Source organism: Petromyzon marinus, chromosome 54, assembly GCF_048934315.1.
Source record: "Petromyzon marinus isolate PM22_M1 ecotype Great Lakes invasive population chromosome 54, UKy_Petmar_22M1.pri1.0, whole genome shotgun sequence".
In the NCBI taxonomy this organism is placed as follows: Eukaryota; Metazoa; Chordata; class Hyperoartia; order Petromyzontiformes; family Petromyzontidae; genus Petromyzon; species Petromyzon marinus.
Window position 1 is genome coordinate 8,626,643 of NC_133720.1, and position 15,894 is coordinate 8,642,536.

Consider the following 15,894-nt stretch of genomic DNA (forward strand, 5'->3'; position numbering starts at 1 on the left):
CACAGAGACCCAAAGACTCACACAGAGATCCACACACTCACACAGAGATCCACAGACTCACATAGAGATCCACAGACTCACACACACAGTGACCCATAGACTCACACAGAGATCCAGACTCACACAGATATATACTCACAGAGACCCATAGACTCACAGAGACCCAAAGACTCACACAGAGATCCAAAGACTCACACAGAGATCCAGACTCACACAGATAAATTGTCTCACAGAGACCCACAGACTCACACAGAGACCCATAGACTCACACAGAGATCCAGACTCACACAGAGACCCATAGACTCACAGAGACCCATAGACTCACACAGAGACCCATAGACTCACACAGAGACCCAAAGACTCACACAGAGATCCAGACTCACACAGACATATAGTCTCACAGAGACCCACAGACTCACACAGAGACCCATAGACTCACACAGAGATCCAGACTCACACAGAGATCCAGACTCACACAGATATATAGACTCACAGAGACCCATAGACTCACACAGAGACCCATAGACTCACACAGAGACCCAAAGACTCACACAGAGATCCAGACTCACACGGATATATAGACTCACAGAGACCCATAGATTCACACAGAGACCCAAAGACTCACACAGAGATCCAGACTCACACAGATATATAGACTCACAGAGACCCACAGACTCACACAGAGACCCATAGACTCACACAGAGATCCAGACTCACAGAGACCCATAGACTCACAGAGACCCAAAGACTCACACAGAGATCCAGACTCACACAGATATATAGACTCACAGAGACCCATAGACTCACACAGAGACCCATAGACTCACACAGAGACCCAAAGACTCACACAGAGATCCAGACTCACACAGGTATATAGCCTCACAGAGACCCATAGACTCACACAGAGACCCATAGACTCACACAGAGACCCAAAGACTCACACAGAGATCCAGACTCACACAGATATATAGACTCACAGAGACCCAAAGACTCACACAGAGATCCAAAGACTCACACAGAGATCCAGACTCACACAGATAAATTGTCTCACAGAGACCCACAGACTCACACAGAGACCCATAGACTCACACAGAGATCCAGACTCACACAGAGACCCATAGACTCACAGAGACCCATAGACTCACACAGAGACCCATAGACTCACACAGAGACCCAAAGACTCACACAGAGATCCAGACTCACACAGACATATAGTCTCACAGAGACCCACAGACTCACACAGAGACCCATAGACTCACACAGAGATCCAGACTCACACAGAGATCCAGACTCACACAGATATATAGACTCACAGAGACCCATAGACTCACACAGAGACCCATAGACTCACACAGAGACCCAAAGACTCACACAGAGATCCAGACTCACACGGATATATAGACTCACAGAGACCCATAGATTCACACAGAGACCCAAAGACTCACACAGAGATCCAGACTCACACAGATATATAGACTCACAGAGACCCACAGACTCACACAGAGACCCATAGACTCACACAGAGATCCAGACTCACAGAGACCCATAGACTCACAGAGACCCAAAGACTCACACAGAGATCCAGACTCACACAGATATATAGACTCACAGAGACCCATAGACTCACACAGAGACCCATAGACTCACACAGAGACCCAAAGACTCACACAGAGATCCAGACTCACACAGGTATATAGCCTCACAGAGACCCATAGACTCACACAGAGACCCATAGACTCACACAGAGACCCAAAGACTCACACAGAGATCCAGACTCACACAGATATATAGACTCACAGAGACCCATAGACTCACACAGAGACCCAAAGACTCACACAGAGATCCAGACTCACACAGAGATCCAGACTCACACAGAGATCCAGACTCACACAGGTATATAGACTCACAGAGACCCATAGACTCACACAGAGACCCAAAGACTCACACAGAGATCCAGACTCACACAGATATATAGACTCACAGAGACCCATAGACTCACACAGAGACCCAGAGACTCACACAGAGATCCAGACTCACACAGATATATAGACTCACAGAGACCCATAGACTCACACAGAGACCCAAAGACTCACACAGAGATCCAGACTCACACATATATAGACTCACAGAGACCCATAGACTCACACAGAGACCCAAAGACTCACACAGAGATCCAGACTCACAGAGACCCATAGACTCACAGAGACCCAAAGACTCACAGAGAGATCCAGACTCACACAGATATATAGACTCACAGAGACCCATAGACTCACACAGAGACCCAGAGACTCACACAGAGATCCAGACTCACACAGATATATAGACTCACAGAGACCCATAGACTCACACAGAGACCCAAAGACTCACACAGAGATCCAGACTCACATATATATAGACTCACAGAGACCCATAGACTCACACAGAGGCCCAAAGACTCACACAGAGATCCAGACTCGCACAGATATAGACTCACAGAGACCCATAGACTCACACAGAGACCCAAAGACTCACACAGAGATCCAGACTCACACAGATATATAGACTCACAGAGACCCATAGACTCACACAGATCCAGACTCACACAGATATATAGACTCACAGAGAACCATAGACTCACAGAAACCCAAAGACTCACACAGAGATCCAGACTCACACAGATATATAGACTCACAGAGACCCATTGACTCACACAGAGATCCATAGACTCAAACTGAGGGAAGGAGGGTGGGAGCAGATGCAGGGAGTCAGCGAAGGAGGCAGGGAAGGAGGCAGGGAGGGTGGGAGGGAGGGTGGGAGGGAGGAGAGGGGGGGAGGGGGCACCGGAGGGTCTGCAGGAGCGGGGCGACGTGTCCGAGTGCCGCTGCGTTCTCCCTCTCCAGCTCCGCTACGGCCGCCAGGTAGAGGAGCTTTTCCACTGCAAACACGTTGGGGGAGCGCCGCTCCCTCAGCGTCTACACGGGAGACACAGGGGGATACGGGGGGGGGGGGGACATGGGGGATACAGAGGAGACACACGGGGAGAAAGGGGGAGGGCAACTAATCAGCGTGCCGCAGTGCGGCGAGTGTCGCGCGTGGTGATGGCGAGTGCTGGTGAGTGCTGGTGAGCGGCGGTGAGTGGCGGTGAGTGGTGGCGAGTGGTGGCGAGTGCCAGCGAGTGGCGGTGAGTGGCAGCGAGTGCTGGTGAGTGGTGGTGAGTGGCGGTGAGTGGCGGTGAGTGGCGGTGAGTGGCGGCGAGTGCCAGTGAGTGGCGGCGAGTGGCAGCGAGTGCTGGTGAGTGGTGGTGAGTGGCGGTGAGTGGCGGTGATTGGTGGTGAGTGGCGGTGAGTGGCAGTGAGTGGCGGCGAGTGCTGGTGAGTGGCGGTGAATGGCGGTGAGTGCCGGTCAGTGGTGGCGAGTGCCAGCGAGTGGTGGCACACCTGCGCGGCGCGCCATGCCGTGGGCAGCCACCCGGCGGTGGCAAAGGGCACGGCCTCGGAGACGCTGTAGCCGCAGGAGACGTTGGCCGTGCAGGCGCCGGGGAAGACCACGAGGAACTCGCCGCTGCGCTGGACGGCGCGGTGCACGCGCACGCCGGCGCGGCGCAGCGCCTCCGGGGAGACCTGCCGGGGCCCTCGTCATAAGACACGTGGCACCCCTCCCCCCCCCCCCCCCGAGTCCCGCCGACAAACCCCGACACACCGGAACTGGAAGCCGCGACCGGGAGCGACGCGCGCACTCACAATGTTCTGCTGCAGCAACTCGAGCGCCGGCTTCCCGTTGGCCGGTGACAGGGAGAGCACCGCTCTCTCCAGCGCCTCCTGCTGCCCCGCCGGGATGCTGTACCTGCAGCAGCCCACGGCACAGCGCGGCACGCCGCTCGCAAAACCTCCGGCATTCTTGCTGCGAGTGCGACTGTTGCACCGCAGCCATCGCACCTCACCCCTCGCCTCGCCTCGCCCCTCGCCCCTCTCACCACACTCCTCGCCCAGCTGTCACCCCCTGCATCACGGAGGACGACTCACCATATTTTGTCGGCGCCCGTGTGCAGGAAGTCGATGGAGGGGAGGAGGTGGGGGTCCTGGGCCCACGACGAGGTGGAGTAGATCATGCCGATGTTCAGCCATGGCACAGTCACTCCTGCACGCAAATGCACGGGCAAAGGTGCCCCGTGTAGCCATCCGCTGCTGAGGCAAGTGCTGTTAGCAAGCACCTATTAAGCACGGGCCTAGGTGCCCAAAATGTGAAGCGGCCATCAACAAACAGCACTAAGTTGTAAGTGACAGGAAGCGTTAATGGGCTATGTGGAGCGAGTGTGGTGATTGTCGAGAGAGCTCGGGGGGGTACGGGACGATCGTGGTGGTGACGAGATGGTGAGTGGTAGTGGTGATGATGATGAGTGGGTGAGGAGTGCAGCAGTGCAAGGGAAGAGAAGCGATGCGACATGCAGTGTGCCGAGCGGACGGGTGAGCGAGTGCGGGTGAGCGAGAGGGTGAGTGTCGTGGTGACACTGCAGTGTGGAGAGTGGGCGGGTGAGCGAGAGGGTGAGTGTGTCGTGGTGACACTGCAGTGTGGAGAGTGGGCGGGTGAGCGAGTGCGGGTGAGCGAGAAGGTGAGTGTGTCGTGGTGACACTGTAGTGTGGTGAGTGGGCGGGTGAGCGAGAGGGTGTGTCGTGGTGACACTGTAGTGTGGTGAGTGGGCGGGTGAGCGAGAGGGTGAGTGTGTCGTGGTGACACTGTAGTGTGGTGAGTGGGCGGGTGAGCGAGAGGGTGAGTGAGCGAGTGAGCGAGAGGGTGAGTGTGTCGTGGTACCTCTGCAGTGTGCCGAGTGGGCGGGTGAGCCAGAGGGCGGGTGAGCGAGAGGGTGAGTGTGTCGTGGTGACACTGTAGTGTGGTGAGTGGGCGGGTGAGCGAGAGGGTGAGTGGGTCGTGGTGACACTGTAGTGTGGTGAGTGGGTGGGTGAGCGAGTGGGTGAGTGAGTGAGTGAGCGGGAGGGTGAGTGTGTCGTGGTGGTTGTATAGAAGCCAGATCACCATTTGCCTCTGCCCAAATTGTCCACACTGAGCCCGGCCAATCGGATCTCAAGAGGGCTCTGCCGCTAGCGCCAGCAGTGAAGTAATGGGGCTCGCCACCAGGGGGCGGCCGGGACCCACACTACCCCGCTCACGGTAGTCGCGTTCTCATCGACAAGGACGACGACGAAGATGTTGGGTCACCATCAATGGCGCAGCTATCGAGTACGCAGGGGGTGCAACTGCACCGGGCCCCTCGGGATATGTAGAGGGGGGGGGGGGGCGGGGTGGAGAGATTGGACGAGGGCCAATCCCCTCCGATTCATCCCATGCACCAGGGCCCACAGCGGCCTCGCGATGTTTGGAGGCGATCAAAGTAACACTGGTGATGAGTGGTGATGATGAGTGATGATTAATCTAAGACGATGATGACGTCGACGTTGATGACGTACCAGACACGGTGCCCAGGTGACGCAGCACCGAGGCCGGGTTGCTGGGGAGAACGGTCAAGTTCCAGCCGTGCCTGACGACGCACAGCGACACAGCACCACCACCATCATCATCATCAATCAGCACCACCAACAGCACCACCAACAGCACCACCAATGTCATCAGAAACTTCAGGAACATCACCATCACTATGACCATAATCAGCACCACCACAACCATAATCACCACAACCACCAAAACCATAATCACCACCACCACCACCACTCACCTGGAGAAGGAATCCGATTTGGAGACTGGAAATCCACTCCCAGAAGTCTTTGTGTCAACCTTCCCGCAGTGCACTGCGACGTGCGCATCACGCTCCTCCACGAGCTGCCAGAACCGTTGCTGCAACACCACCACCACCACACAAATAAAGCACCACGCTCAGCTGCCTTTTTCTCCTCAGTGGCAATGTTTACACACCGCACCCATACCTGTCGACCCCTTTTCAGTGCCCTACCTTATTAGACCTTATTGGTCACCCTGCGCCCTTATAGATCTCAACGTTCATCCCACAAAGTCCCATCACAAGGGAGAAACACAAACAAATAGACAATTATTTTTTAAAATGTGCCCGTATTCAAATGGCTGTACGCTGTATGGACCTGAAAACTCAATTCAACTGTGCAAGAACATGGGTAAACCATATGGGTTGACAGTTATGCGCACCGTGTACTCATTTAAGGCTGAGTAAATCTAGGGGAGGCCCCAGGTTGGTTCAGATGTTTGCCGCTGATGTTGCTGTGAGCGGAAATCATACTCGGGTCGCCAGGTTCGTAACGCGGTGCGCTAACCACTGCGTCACCACTCCCCGCCACACATGCGCACACACACACTGCCCAGAAATAGTAGCTACGTTTAGTTCAGAGACAGGCAATGGATCGTAGGTCTCTAAAGTGAGGGAAAAAAGTATTTGATCCCATGCTGATTTTGTACGTTTGCCCACTGACAAAGAAATGATCAGTCTATAATTTTAATGGTAGGTTTATGTGAACAGTGAGAGGCAGAATAACAAAATCCAGAAAAACGCATGTCAAAAATGTTATAAATTGATTTGCATTTTAATGAGGGAAATAAGTATTTGACCCCCTCTCAATCAGAAAGATTTCTGGCTCCCAGGTGTCTTTTATACAGGTAACGAGCTGAGATTAGGAGCACACTCTTAAAGGGAGTGCTCCTAATCTCAGCTTGTTACCTGTATAAAAGAAACCTGTCCACAGAAGCAATCAATCAATCAGATCCCAAACTCCTCACCATGGCCAACACCAAAGAGCTCTCCAAGGATGTCAGGGACAAGATTGTAGACCTACACAAGGCTGGAATGGGCTATACGACCATTGCCAAGCAGCTTGGTGAGAAGGTGACAACAGTTGGTGCGATTATTCGCAAATGGAAGAAACACAAAAGAACTGTCAATCTCCCTCGGCCTGGGGCTCCATGCCAGATCTCACCTCGTGGAGTTGCAATGATCATGAGAACGGTGAGGAACCATGATGATCTCAAGGCAGCTGGGACCATAGCCACCAAGAAATCAATTGGTAACACACTACGCCGTGAAGGACTGAAATCCTGCAGCACCCGCAAGGTCCCCCTGCTCAAGAAAGCACATATACATGCCCGTCTGAAGTTTGCCAATGAACATCTGAATGATTCAGAGGACAACTGGGTGAAAGTGTTGTGGTCAGATGAGACCAAAATGGAGCTCTTTGGCATCAACTCAACTCACCGTGTTTGGAGGAGGAATGCTACCTATGACCCCAAGAACACCATCCCCACCGTCAAACATGGAGGTGGAAACATTATGCTTTGGGGGTGTTTTTCTGCTAAGGGGACAGGACAACTTCACCGCATCAAATGGACGATGGACGGGGCCATGTACCGTCAAATCTTGGGTGAGAACCTCCTTCCCTCAGCCAGGGCATTGAAAATGGGTCGTGGATGGGTATTCCAGCATGACAATGACCCAAAACACACGGCCAAGGCAACAAAGGGGTGGCTCAAGAAGAAGCACATTAAGGTCCTGGAGTGGCCTAGCCAGTCTCCAGACCTTAATCCCATAGAAAATCTGTGGAGGGAGCTGAAGGTTCAAGTTGCCAAACGTCAGCCTCGAAACCTTAATGACTTGGAGAAGATCTGCAAAGAGGAGTGGGACAAAATCCCTCCTGAGATGTGTGCAAACCTGGTGGCCAACTACAAGAAACGTCTGACCTCTGTGATTGCCAAAAAGGGTTTTTGCCAATAAGTACTAAGTCATGTTTTGCAGAGGGGTCAAATACGTATTTCCCTCATTAAAATGCAAATCAATTTATAACATTTTTGACATGCGTTCTTCTGGATTTTGTTGTTGTTGTTATTGTCTCTCACTGTTCAAATAAACCTACCATTAAAATTATAGACTGATCATTTCTTGTCAGTGGGCAAACGTATAAAATCATCAGGGGATCAAATACTTTTTTCCCTCACTGTAGGTGAGTCCATGGCTCTCTGTGCGAGTTCATTGGTGTCTGTGTGTCCATGGGTCGGTCTGTGTCCATGGGTCTGGGTCTGTGTCCATGGGTCTGGGCGTGAGTCTGCGGATGTCTGTACGAGTCTATGGGTCTCTGCGTGAGTCTATGGGTCTCTGTGTGACTCTATGGGTCTCTGCATGAGTCTATGGCTCGCTGTGTGAGTCTATGGAAAGCACTGAGTGCATTCCAGCAGGGAGTCATCATTTTGGCAACAGCAAAAATTAAATCAATTTTCATTTTCCACTGAGTGGGAACGACCGGCCAACTCTTCCTCTCTGGCACGAACCAACGACCTGGGTCACGGAGTCTCACATTAAATTTTGCGCAGCACCGGGAAGAGAACGGAGAAATAACAACATCCAAAACCACAACACCGCCCCGACACAGGCGACCCACCAGCCAACTGCGCCGGCCAACTCGTCGCTCGCGCATCAGCATCGGCTCGCGTCATTGGCTGGTGCGGTGCGGCACCCCTCCCCCCCAGTCTGGGCACGGCGCCAGCCCTCGCCACCCATCCCCACCCCGCCACAAACGCAGAAGTGATGAAACGCGCAACGGCACGGGATTAATCGCACCAGTTCCGAGCCGGTGCTCGCCAACCGGGGGGGGGAGGGGAACGCCGTGCACGCCAGCGGCTGCCGTGCCGCAGTGCCCCGAGCCCCGGCAAAGTCACAAATTCCACCCCCTCACCCCCCACTCCGAGCTGCTCGCTCCGGGGGCCGAGAGAGGCCGAGAGGGGCCGTCGGTGCCGCTATTCGAAGCCGGTGTCAGCGATGCCGCCGGCTGACGCGAGCACCGTCGCTCGCATTGCCACCGACGGTGCTCGCGTCAACGGCGGCGTTAATGGCAACTGCTGGTGCTTCCTCACCTCGACCTCGCAGGCAGCAGGCTCCTCGGTGCTGAAGCACATGGCGACGGTGTTGCGCGCCATGCGGTAGAACGCCGTCAGGGTCACCGACTTCCCCTGGAGGAGCACGGAGGGAGAGCGGTGTTCACTCCGCGCCCACCGGCGTTGCGAGCCGCACTCGATCCGCTACTGGATCGCGCCCGCCACCGCTCACAATCCCACGGTGCCCGTGTGGGCAGATTTCGCCGCGTGTCGCTCCTGACACGCGATGTTCGCACTTCGGGTTCGACGCTCGGAGCCTCATCACCGAGACGGCCGCACGGTCCCCGTTGTTTACTCTACTGCTTGCAATCTCTATGGCAACGGAAATCACGATTCTTGCGCTGTGCGTAACTCGTTGTTGTTGTTGTCGTTCCACGTGTTTACCCAGGAAAGCCTCGCCAAGCCTCAAGACTCGCAGCTATCGCAGTCGGGGGCAATGCTGCTGCTGTGTGATACCAACCGAGTGACTTGCAAGTAAAATTGTCAGCATTGGGGATGTGAGTTTGGCCGATGTCAGTTCCACTGTGGGTGTAGGTTTAGTTATGGGAGAAGGAAACCAGAGAACCCAGAAGAATCCCGTGTAGCGTAGCGGTTAGCTCGCTGCACTGTGAACCCGGCGACCTGAGTTCGATTCCTGCTCACGGCCAACACCAGTGGCGATTATCTGAATCGGTCCTGGGCCTCCCCTAGGTCGACTCAGCCTCACATTAGTACCTGGTGCGGTGTATAAATTTCACCACTGGGGAGACAAAGGTGGCTGGGCGTGGTGATCTTAGGTGATGTGGGTGGTGAGGTGGGTGGTGAGGTGGGTGGTGAAGGTGGGTGGTGAAGGTGATGGCACCTTGAGCACGCAGTCCTGCAGGCCGTGCAGGAACGCCGCCTCTCTGCCTGGCGCCGTCTCCTCGCCTCTGCCGGTGTCCACGCTGCGCCTCCGTGTGCTGCTGCTGCTGCTGGTGCTGCTGCTGGTGGTGCTGGTGCTGCTGCTGGTGCTGCTGCCGGTGGTGCTGTTGCCGGTGGTGCTGTTGCCGGTGGTGCCGGCGGTGCCGTTGACGCTGGCAGAAGAGGAGGTGTTGAGGCCGGTGTCGCCGTCATCGCCGCCGTGGCCAGCCTGGTGTCCCCGCGAGCGAGCGCCGACTGCTGCCGCTGCGGTGGCGCCGCGGCGTAGCGCCGCGCCGTTGATGTGGCCATTGCGTGGTTCAGCGATCGGTTTCCCGGCCGAACGACCTCTCCTCCACGGCCCGGGCGCCGGCTGCTGCTGGTTCTGCAGATGAGACCGGTGCCAACTGGTCAGCAGGGAACGGCGTTTTACCCATGAAACTGACCAATCGTTGCGTTGTGACCGTTTAAAAATGTTCATTACTTTCTTCGCTATTTATTCCGCCACTGCCGTCACCATCGCTGCCAACTGCTGCTCCGCACCACCACCAGCGCAACCCATCACCGTCTCACAGCAACGCCGGCGCCACTCCATCTACCACCTCCACAATCACTACCACCACTGCCTCCTTCGTGACCAACAGCACCACAACCACGACCACCTCCACCATCACGACCACCACCACCTCCACAATCATCTCCACCACCACGACCTCTACAATCACCACCACTAGCTCCTTCATGACCACCGCCACAACAACCACCACCAAAACCAACACCACCTCGCTTGACGGCGCTTTTCCCTCCCCCGCTCACCGCGGCGGCTGCTGCGGCCGCGCCCTCCTCCTCCTGCTGCTCCTGCTCCAGGCGCCGCTTCTCCGCCAGCACGTCACGCAGCAGCTGCTGTCGGTCGGCGGGCGCCAGGCAGTCGTACGCCAGCAGGTACTTGCAGTAGGCCTCCTGCAGCTTGGCGAGGCGGTCTTGGGCGCCGCGCGGAACGCGCAGCTGGTCCGCCAGACGGCTCCATGGACGCGTGCCCACCACACGGTGCACGCCGCCCATCCCGCCCATCAGCTGGGAGAAGCGCGCCAGGTCCAGCTCACAGCCACCTGCGGGGGGGGGGGGGCAGGATTGGTGAGGAGGGGGAGGGAGGGGAGGAGAGGGGAGGGTGGGAGGACAGGGGAAGCGAGGAGGGAGGAGAGGGGAGGGGGAGAGGAGAGGGGAAGCGAGGAGGGAGGGGAGCGAGGGGAGGGAAGGGAAGAGAGGGGAGGGGGGGAGGAGAGGGACGAAGGAGAGGGGAGGAGGGAGGGGTTGGGGAGGGGGGCACCTATGAAAGCCGGAATGGCACACAAGGGGGTGGATGGCCAACAGCACACCCGGACACACACAACGACATGCACACACACACGCACGTGCGTGCATGCAAGCCGACAAGCCAGTCCTTTCAGAGCCACAGTTTCGTTGAGGGCCGTGACGCGACCCTGCGGTAGATAATTTGCTGCTCGTTGCAGAAGTTTGTGGTTACAACCCGGCAGGGCACGCTGGTGAACACTGCGCAGTAGAACCCATTCAATACTCAACACCGTCCGCTTCAGACAGGACATTAAAGATCCCGTGGCAATATGCGAGAGGCATACCCCGTTGTGCGCTGGTATTATGGTCCAAATTTGTAAATTACACCGCAAATTGCTCAAATGGGATTTACATAGAGCAAAAATCACCCCCCTACTGTGAAACACTGCGGCACCTTCCTTCGTGATAGCCTCGCGCTGTGGGGGCGATAGCTCAATTTTCAATTATTATCATTATTAGGAGCTTCAGCTGTTACACAGCGCTGTGTGCACAGAAATACAAAGATCCCCTGTATAGCCTTGACACCACCACTCCCTCCCCCCACACGCACAAAGGCACTCGCGGCGACTACCACTGGCCGCCAATGTTACCACCGACTGTGCCAACTCCTCCCTGTACCAATCCAGAGACATCACCACGGCCGCCACGACGGGAGTTGCTTAGAGTTTGCGAACGTGCCTGTCCATGAGCGTGCGCACTCGTCTGTGTGTGTGGGGAGAAGGTAATGGGTTGGGGGGAGGGTGAGAGGTGGTGATTGGGGGGGGGGGGTTGTGGTTGTGAGGGTAAGGACCGCGGCTCCCCGGGATGCGTCAATTTTCGACCACCAGGGACCGGCGGAGCCGTGAGAACGGAACTGGTCGAGCCGGAGCGTCGCGGAGGAGGAGTGGGGGACTCGACTCCATCAGCTCTAAACCACAGAGCCCTAGCCCTGGCCCGAACCCTACTCTGGCCCTAGCTCTAGCTCTAACCCTGGTCCCAGCCCTAGCCCTAACCCTTAATCCTGGCCATAGCTCTAACTATGGCCCTAACTCTGAATCCTGGCCCTAACCTTCAGGCCTGGCCCGAACCCATAGGCCTGGCACTGCCCCTTAGGCCTAGCTCTTACACTTAGGCCTGGCACTTACCCTTAGGCCTGGCTCTTAATCCGTAGGCCTGGCTCTTAATCCGTAGGCCTGGCTCTTAATCCTTAGGCCTGGCTCTTACCCTTAGGCCTGGCTCTTAATCCTTAGGCATGGCCCTTAATCCTTAGGCCTGGCCCTTAATCCTTAGGCCTGGCACTGCCCCTTAGGCCTAGCTCTTACCCTTAGGCCTAGCTCTTAATCCTAAAGGCCTGGCACTGCCCCTTAGGCCTGGCTCTTACAATTAGGCCTGGCTCTTAATCCTTAGGCCTGGCTCTTAATCCTTAGGCCTGGCACTTACCCTTAGGCCTGGCTCTTAATCCTTAGGCCTGGCTCTTAATCCTTAGGCCTGGCTCGTAATCCTTAGGCCTGGCTCTTACCCTTAGGCCTGGCTCTTAATCCTTAGGCCTGGCTCTTACCCTTAGGCCTGGCTCTTAATCCTTAGGCCTGGCTCTTAATCCTTAGGCCTGGCTCTTAATCCTTAGGCCTGGCTCTTACGCTTAGGCCTGGCTCTTACCCTTAGGCCTGGCTCTTAATCCTTAGGCCTGGCACTGCCCCTTAGGCCTGGCTCTTACCCTTAGGCCTGGCTCTTAATCCTTAGGCCTGGCTCTTAATCCTTAAGCCTGGCTCTTAATCCTTAAGACTGGCTCTTAATCCTTAGGTCTGGCTCTTAACCCTTAGCCCTGGCTCTAATCCTTAGTCTGGCCCTAACCCTGACAGATTCACAGAGAGTACACTAGTACTTGCGTTCACCCTGCCTCTAGCGTTACCCTTTAAACCAAATCCACAGCGCATATTACACACCCAATTCCAACCATACAGCCATAACCCAAACTCAACAGCAGCAACCTTCAGGCTAGCCTCAGCCCAGCCCTAAGCCTAAACCCTACAATGAAAGAAGTACTACCACGATAACTATTCTACTGGTAAACTCGAGCACACAGCAATGCGTCGGGTATCACCACCTCCCCACCACCGCCCCTGGAGAAAGAAATCTTTTCTGTTAATCGGTTAATCCTGGGTGTGGTGTGCTGTAGATGGGGACGCAGACATGAGTGCACGCACGCACAGACAAGACAAAGATTCCCCGTATAGCCTTAACAGACTGCAGGGGCATGTGATGTTAGCGAGTATCTATGAAGGCCAGAACGGTACACCAGGGGGTGGGTGACCAGCACCACGCCTGCCCGCCTTTGTCTCCCCAGTGGCGATGGTTACACACCGCACTTGGTACTCATTTGAGGCTGAGTCGACCTAGGGGAGGCCCAGGACCGGTTCAGATAATCGTCACTGTTGTTGGCCGTGAGCGGGAATCAATCCCGGGTCGCCGGGCTCATAGTGCAGCGCGCTAACCGCTACACTACTGCTCCCCATAAGGCATACACACCCGTACATACACAAGTAAACGCACACACTGACACGCACAGTACACCAACACCACACACACGGGTACCGACAACAACCATTAGGTCCCCCTCCCTCACCAACCCCCTTAGGGGGACATCATTAAGTATCGCTCAAGTGATGCCATCATGACGCTATCGTGACGCTAGCATGTCTTTATCGTGACGCTATCGTGTCACTACCGTGTCAGTATCGTGTCTGTATTGTGTCAGTATCGTGACGCTATCGTGTCTGTATCGTGACGCTATCGTGTCGGTAGTGTGGAGGTATCGTGTCGCTATCGTGTCAGTATCGTGTCGCTATCGTGTCAGTATCGTGTCGCGATCGTGTCGGTAGTGTGGAGGTATCATGACACTATCGTGTCAGTATCGTGACGCTATCGTGTCAGTATCGTGACGCTATCGTGTCGGTAGTGTGGAGGTATCGTGTCGCTATCGTGTCAGTATCGTGTCGCTATCGTGTCAGTATCGTGTCGCGATCGTGTCGGTAGTGTGGAGGTATCATGACACTATCGTGTCAGTATCGTGACGCTATCGTGTCAGTATCGTGTCAGTATCGTGACGCTATCGTGTCAGTATCGTGTCGCTATCGTGTCGCTATCGTGTCAGTATCGTGTCGCTATCGTGTCAGTATCGTGACGCTATCGTGTCAGCATCGTGACGCTATCGTGTCAGTATCGTGACGCTATCGTGTCAGTATCGTGACGCTATCGTGTCAGTATCGTGTCGCTATCGTGTCGCTATCGTGTCGCTATCGTGTCGCTATCGTGTCAGTATCGTGACGCTATCGTGTCAGTATCGTGTCGCTATCGTGTCGCTATCGTGTCAGTATCATGTCAGTATCGTGACGCTATCGTGTCAGTATCGTGTCAGTATCGTGACGCTATCGTGTCAGTATCGTGTCGCTATCGTGTCGCTATCGTGTCGCTATCGTGTCGCTATCGTGTCAGTATCGTGTCAGTATCGTTTCGCTATCGTGTCGCTATCGTGTCGCTATCGTGTCAGTATCGTGACGCTATCGTGTCAGTATCGTGACGCTATCGTGTCAGTATCGTGTCAGTATCGTGTCGCTATCGTGTCGCTATCGTGTCAGTATCGTGTCAGTATCGTGACGCTATCGTGTCAGTATCGTGTCAGTATCGTGACGCTATCGTGTCAGTATCGTGTCGCTATCGTGTCAGTATCGTGTCGCTATCGTGTCGCTATCGTGTCAGTATCGTGTCAGTATCGTGTCAGTATCGTGTCGCTATCGTGTCAGTATCGTGTCAGTATCGTGTCAGTATCGTGTCGCTATCGTGTCAGTATCGTGTCAGTATCGTGTCGCTATCGTGTCGCTATCGTGTCGCTATCGTGTCGCTATCGTGTTGCTATCGTGTCAGTATCGTGTTGCTATCGTGTCAGTATCGTGTCGCTATCGTGTCGCTATCGTGTCAGTATCGTGACGCTATCGTGTCAATATCGTGACGCTATCATGTCTGTATCCTGACGCTATCGTGTCAGTATCGTGACGCTATCGTGTCTGTATCCTGACGCTATCATGTCGCTATCGTGTCTGCATCGTGTCGCTATCGTGTCAGTATCGTGTCGCTATCGTGTCGCGATCGTGTCAATATCGTGACGCTATCATGTCTGTATCCTGACGCTATCATGTCGCTATCGTGTCTGTGTCGTGTCGCTATCGTGTCGCTATCGTGTCAGTATCGTGTCACTACCGTGACGCTATCGTGACGCTATCGTGTCTGTATCGTGTCACCATCATGTCTGTATCCTGACGCTATCATGTCTGTATCGTGTCACTATCGTGTCAGTATCGTGTCGCGATCGTGTCAGTATCGTGACGCTATCATGTCTGTATCCTAACGCTATCGTGACGCTATCGTGTCTGTATCGTGACGCTATTGTGATCCACTGGCCTTTGGGCCTGCGCTCAGGTCATCTCAGTACCTGGTGCAATGTGTAAACATCAACACGTGGGAAACAGGCAGCCGGGCATGGTGGTGCTTGGCCACCCAGCCCCTCTGTTAAGGCTACACGTGGGATCTTTGGGCCTGTGCTCAGCAACTCTTTTAAAAAACAGCCACGAGTATAAGCACAAGAGAGAGTGGGGGAAGAGAGAGAGTAAAGGAGAGAGGGAGAAAGAGGGAGAGAGGGTAAGAGAGAGAGGGGGAGGTGGATTGCGTGGATGGAACGCAGCCTGAGAGCAGCAGCAGGAGGAGGTGGGGGGCGCCCGCACGGCATCCTGCTGGGACTACGTGGGGTGAAAGGTT

At 55.0% G+C, this 15,894-nt stretch overlaps 1 protein-coding gene across 3 annotated transcripts in view; it reads right to left on the reverse strand.

Annotated features, from left to right (window-relative positions):
- The window catches only part of LOC116954168 (uncharacterized), an 87,173-nt gene that overhangs the window by 13,223 nt on the left and 58,056 nt on the right, over window positions 1–15,894 (reverse strand). For all 3 annotated transcript variants that reach the window (XR_012929618.1, XM_032974651.2, XM_076052159.1), the window contains exons 8-16: window positions 10,570–10,862; window positions 9,719–10,138; window positions 8,857–8,952; window positions 5,708–5,826; window positions 5,442–5,512; window positions 4,002–4,116; window positions 3,720–3,822; window positions 3,417–3,599; window positions 2,821–2,951 (exon numbers count right to left, since the gene is read on the reverse strand). Coding sequence is in view for 2 of the 3 variants with exons in the window: in XM_032974651.2 (XP_032830542.2) it covers window positions 2,821–2,951; window positions 3,417–3,599; window positions 3,720–3,822; window positions 4,002–4,116; window positions 5,442–5,512; window positions 5,708–5,826; window positions 8,857–8,952; window positions 9,719–10,138; window positions 10,570–10,862 (1,531 nt within the window). In the remaining variant the exon portion in view is untranslated. The remainder of the gene's footprint in view (window positions 1–2,820; window positions 2,952–3,416; window positions 3,600–3,719; window positions 3,823–4,001; window positions 4,117–5,441; window positions 5,513–5,707; window positions 5,827–8,856; window positions 8,953–9,718; window positions 10,139–10,569; window positions 10,863–15,894) is intronic.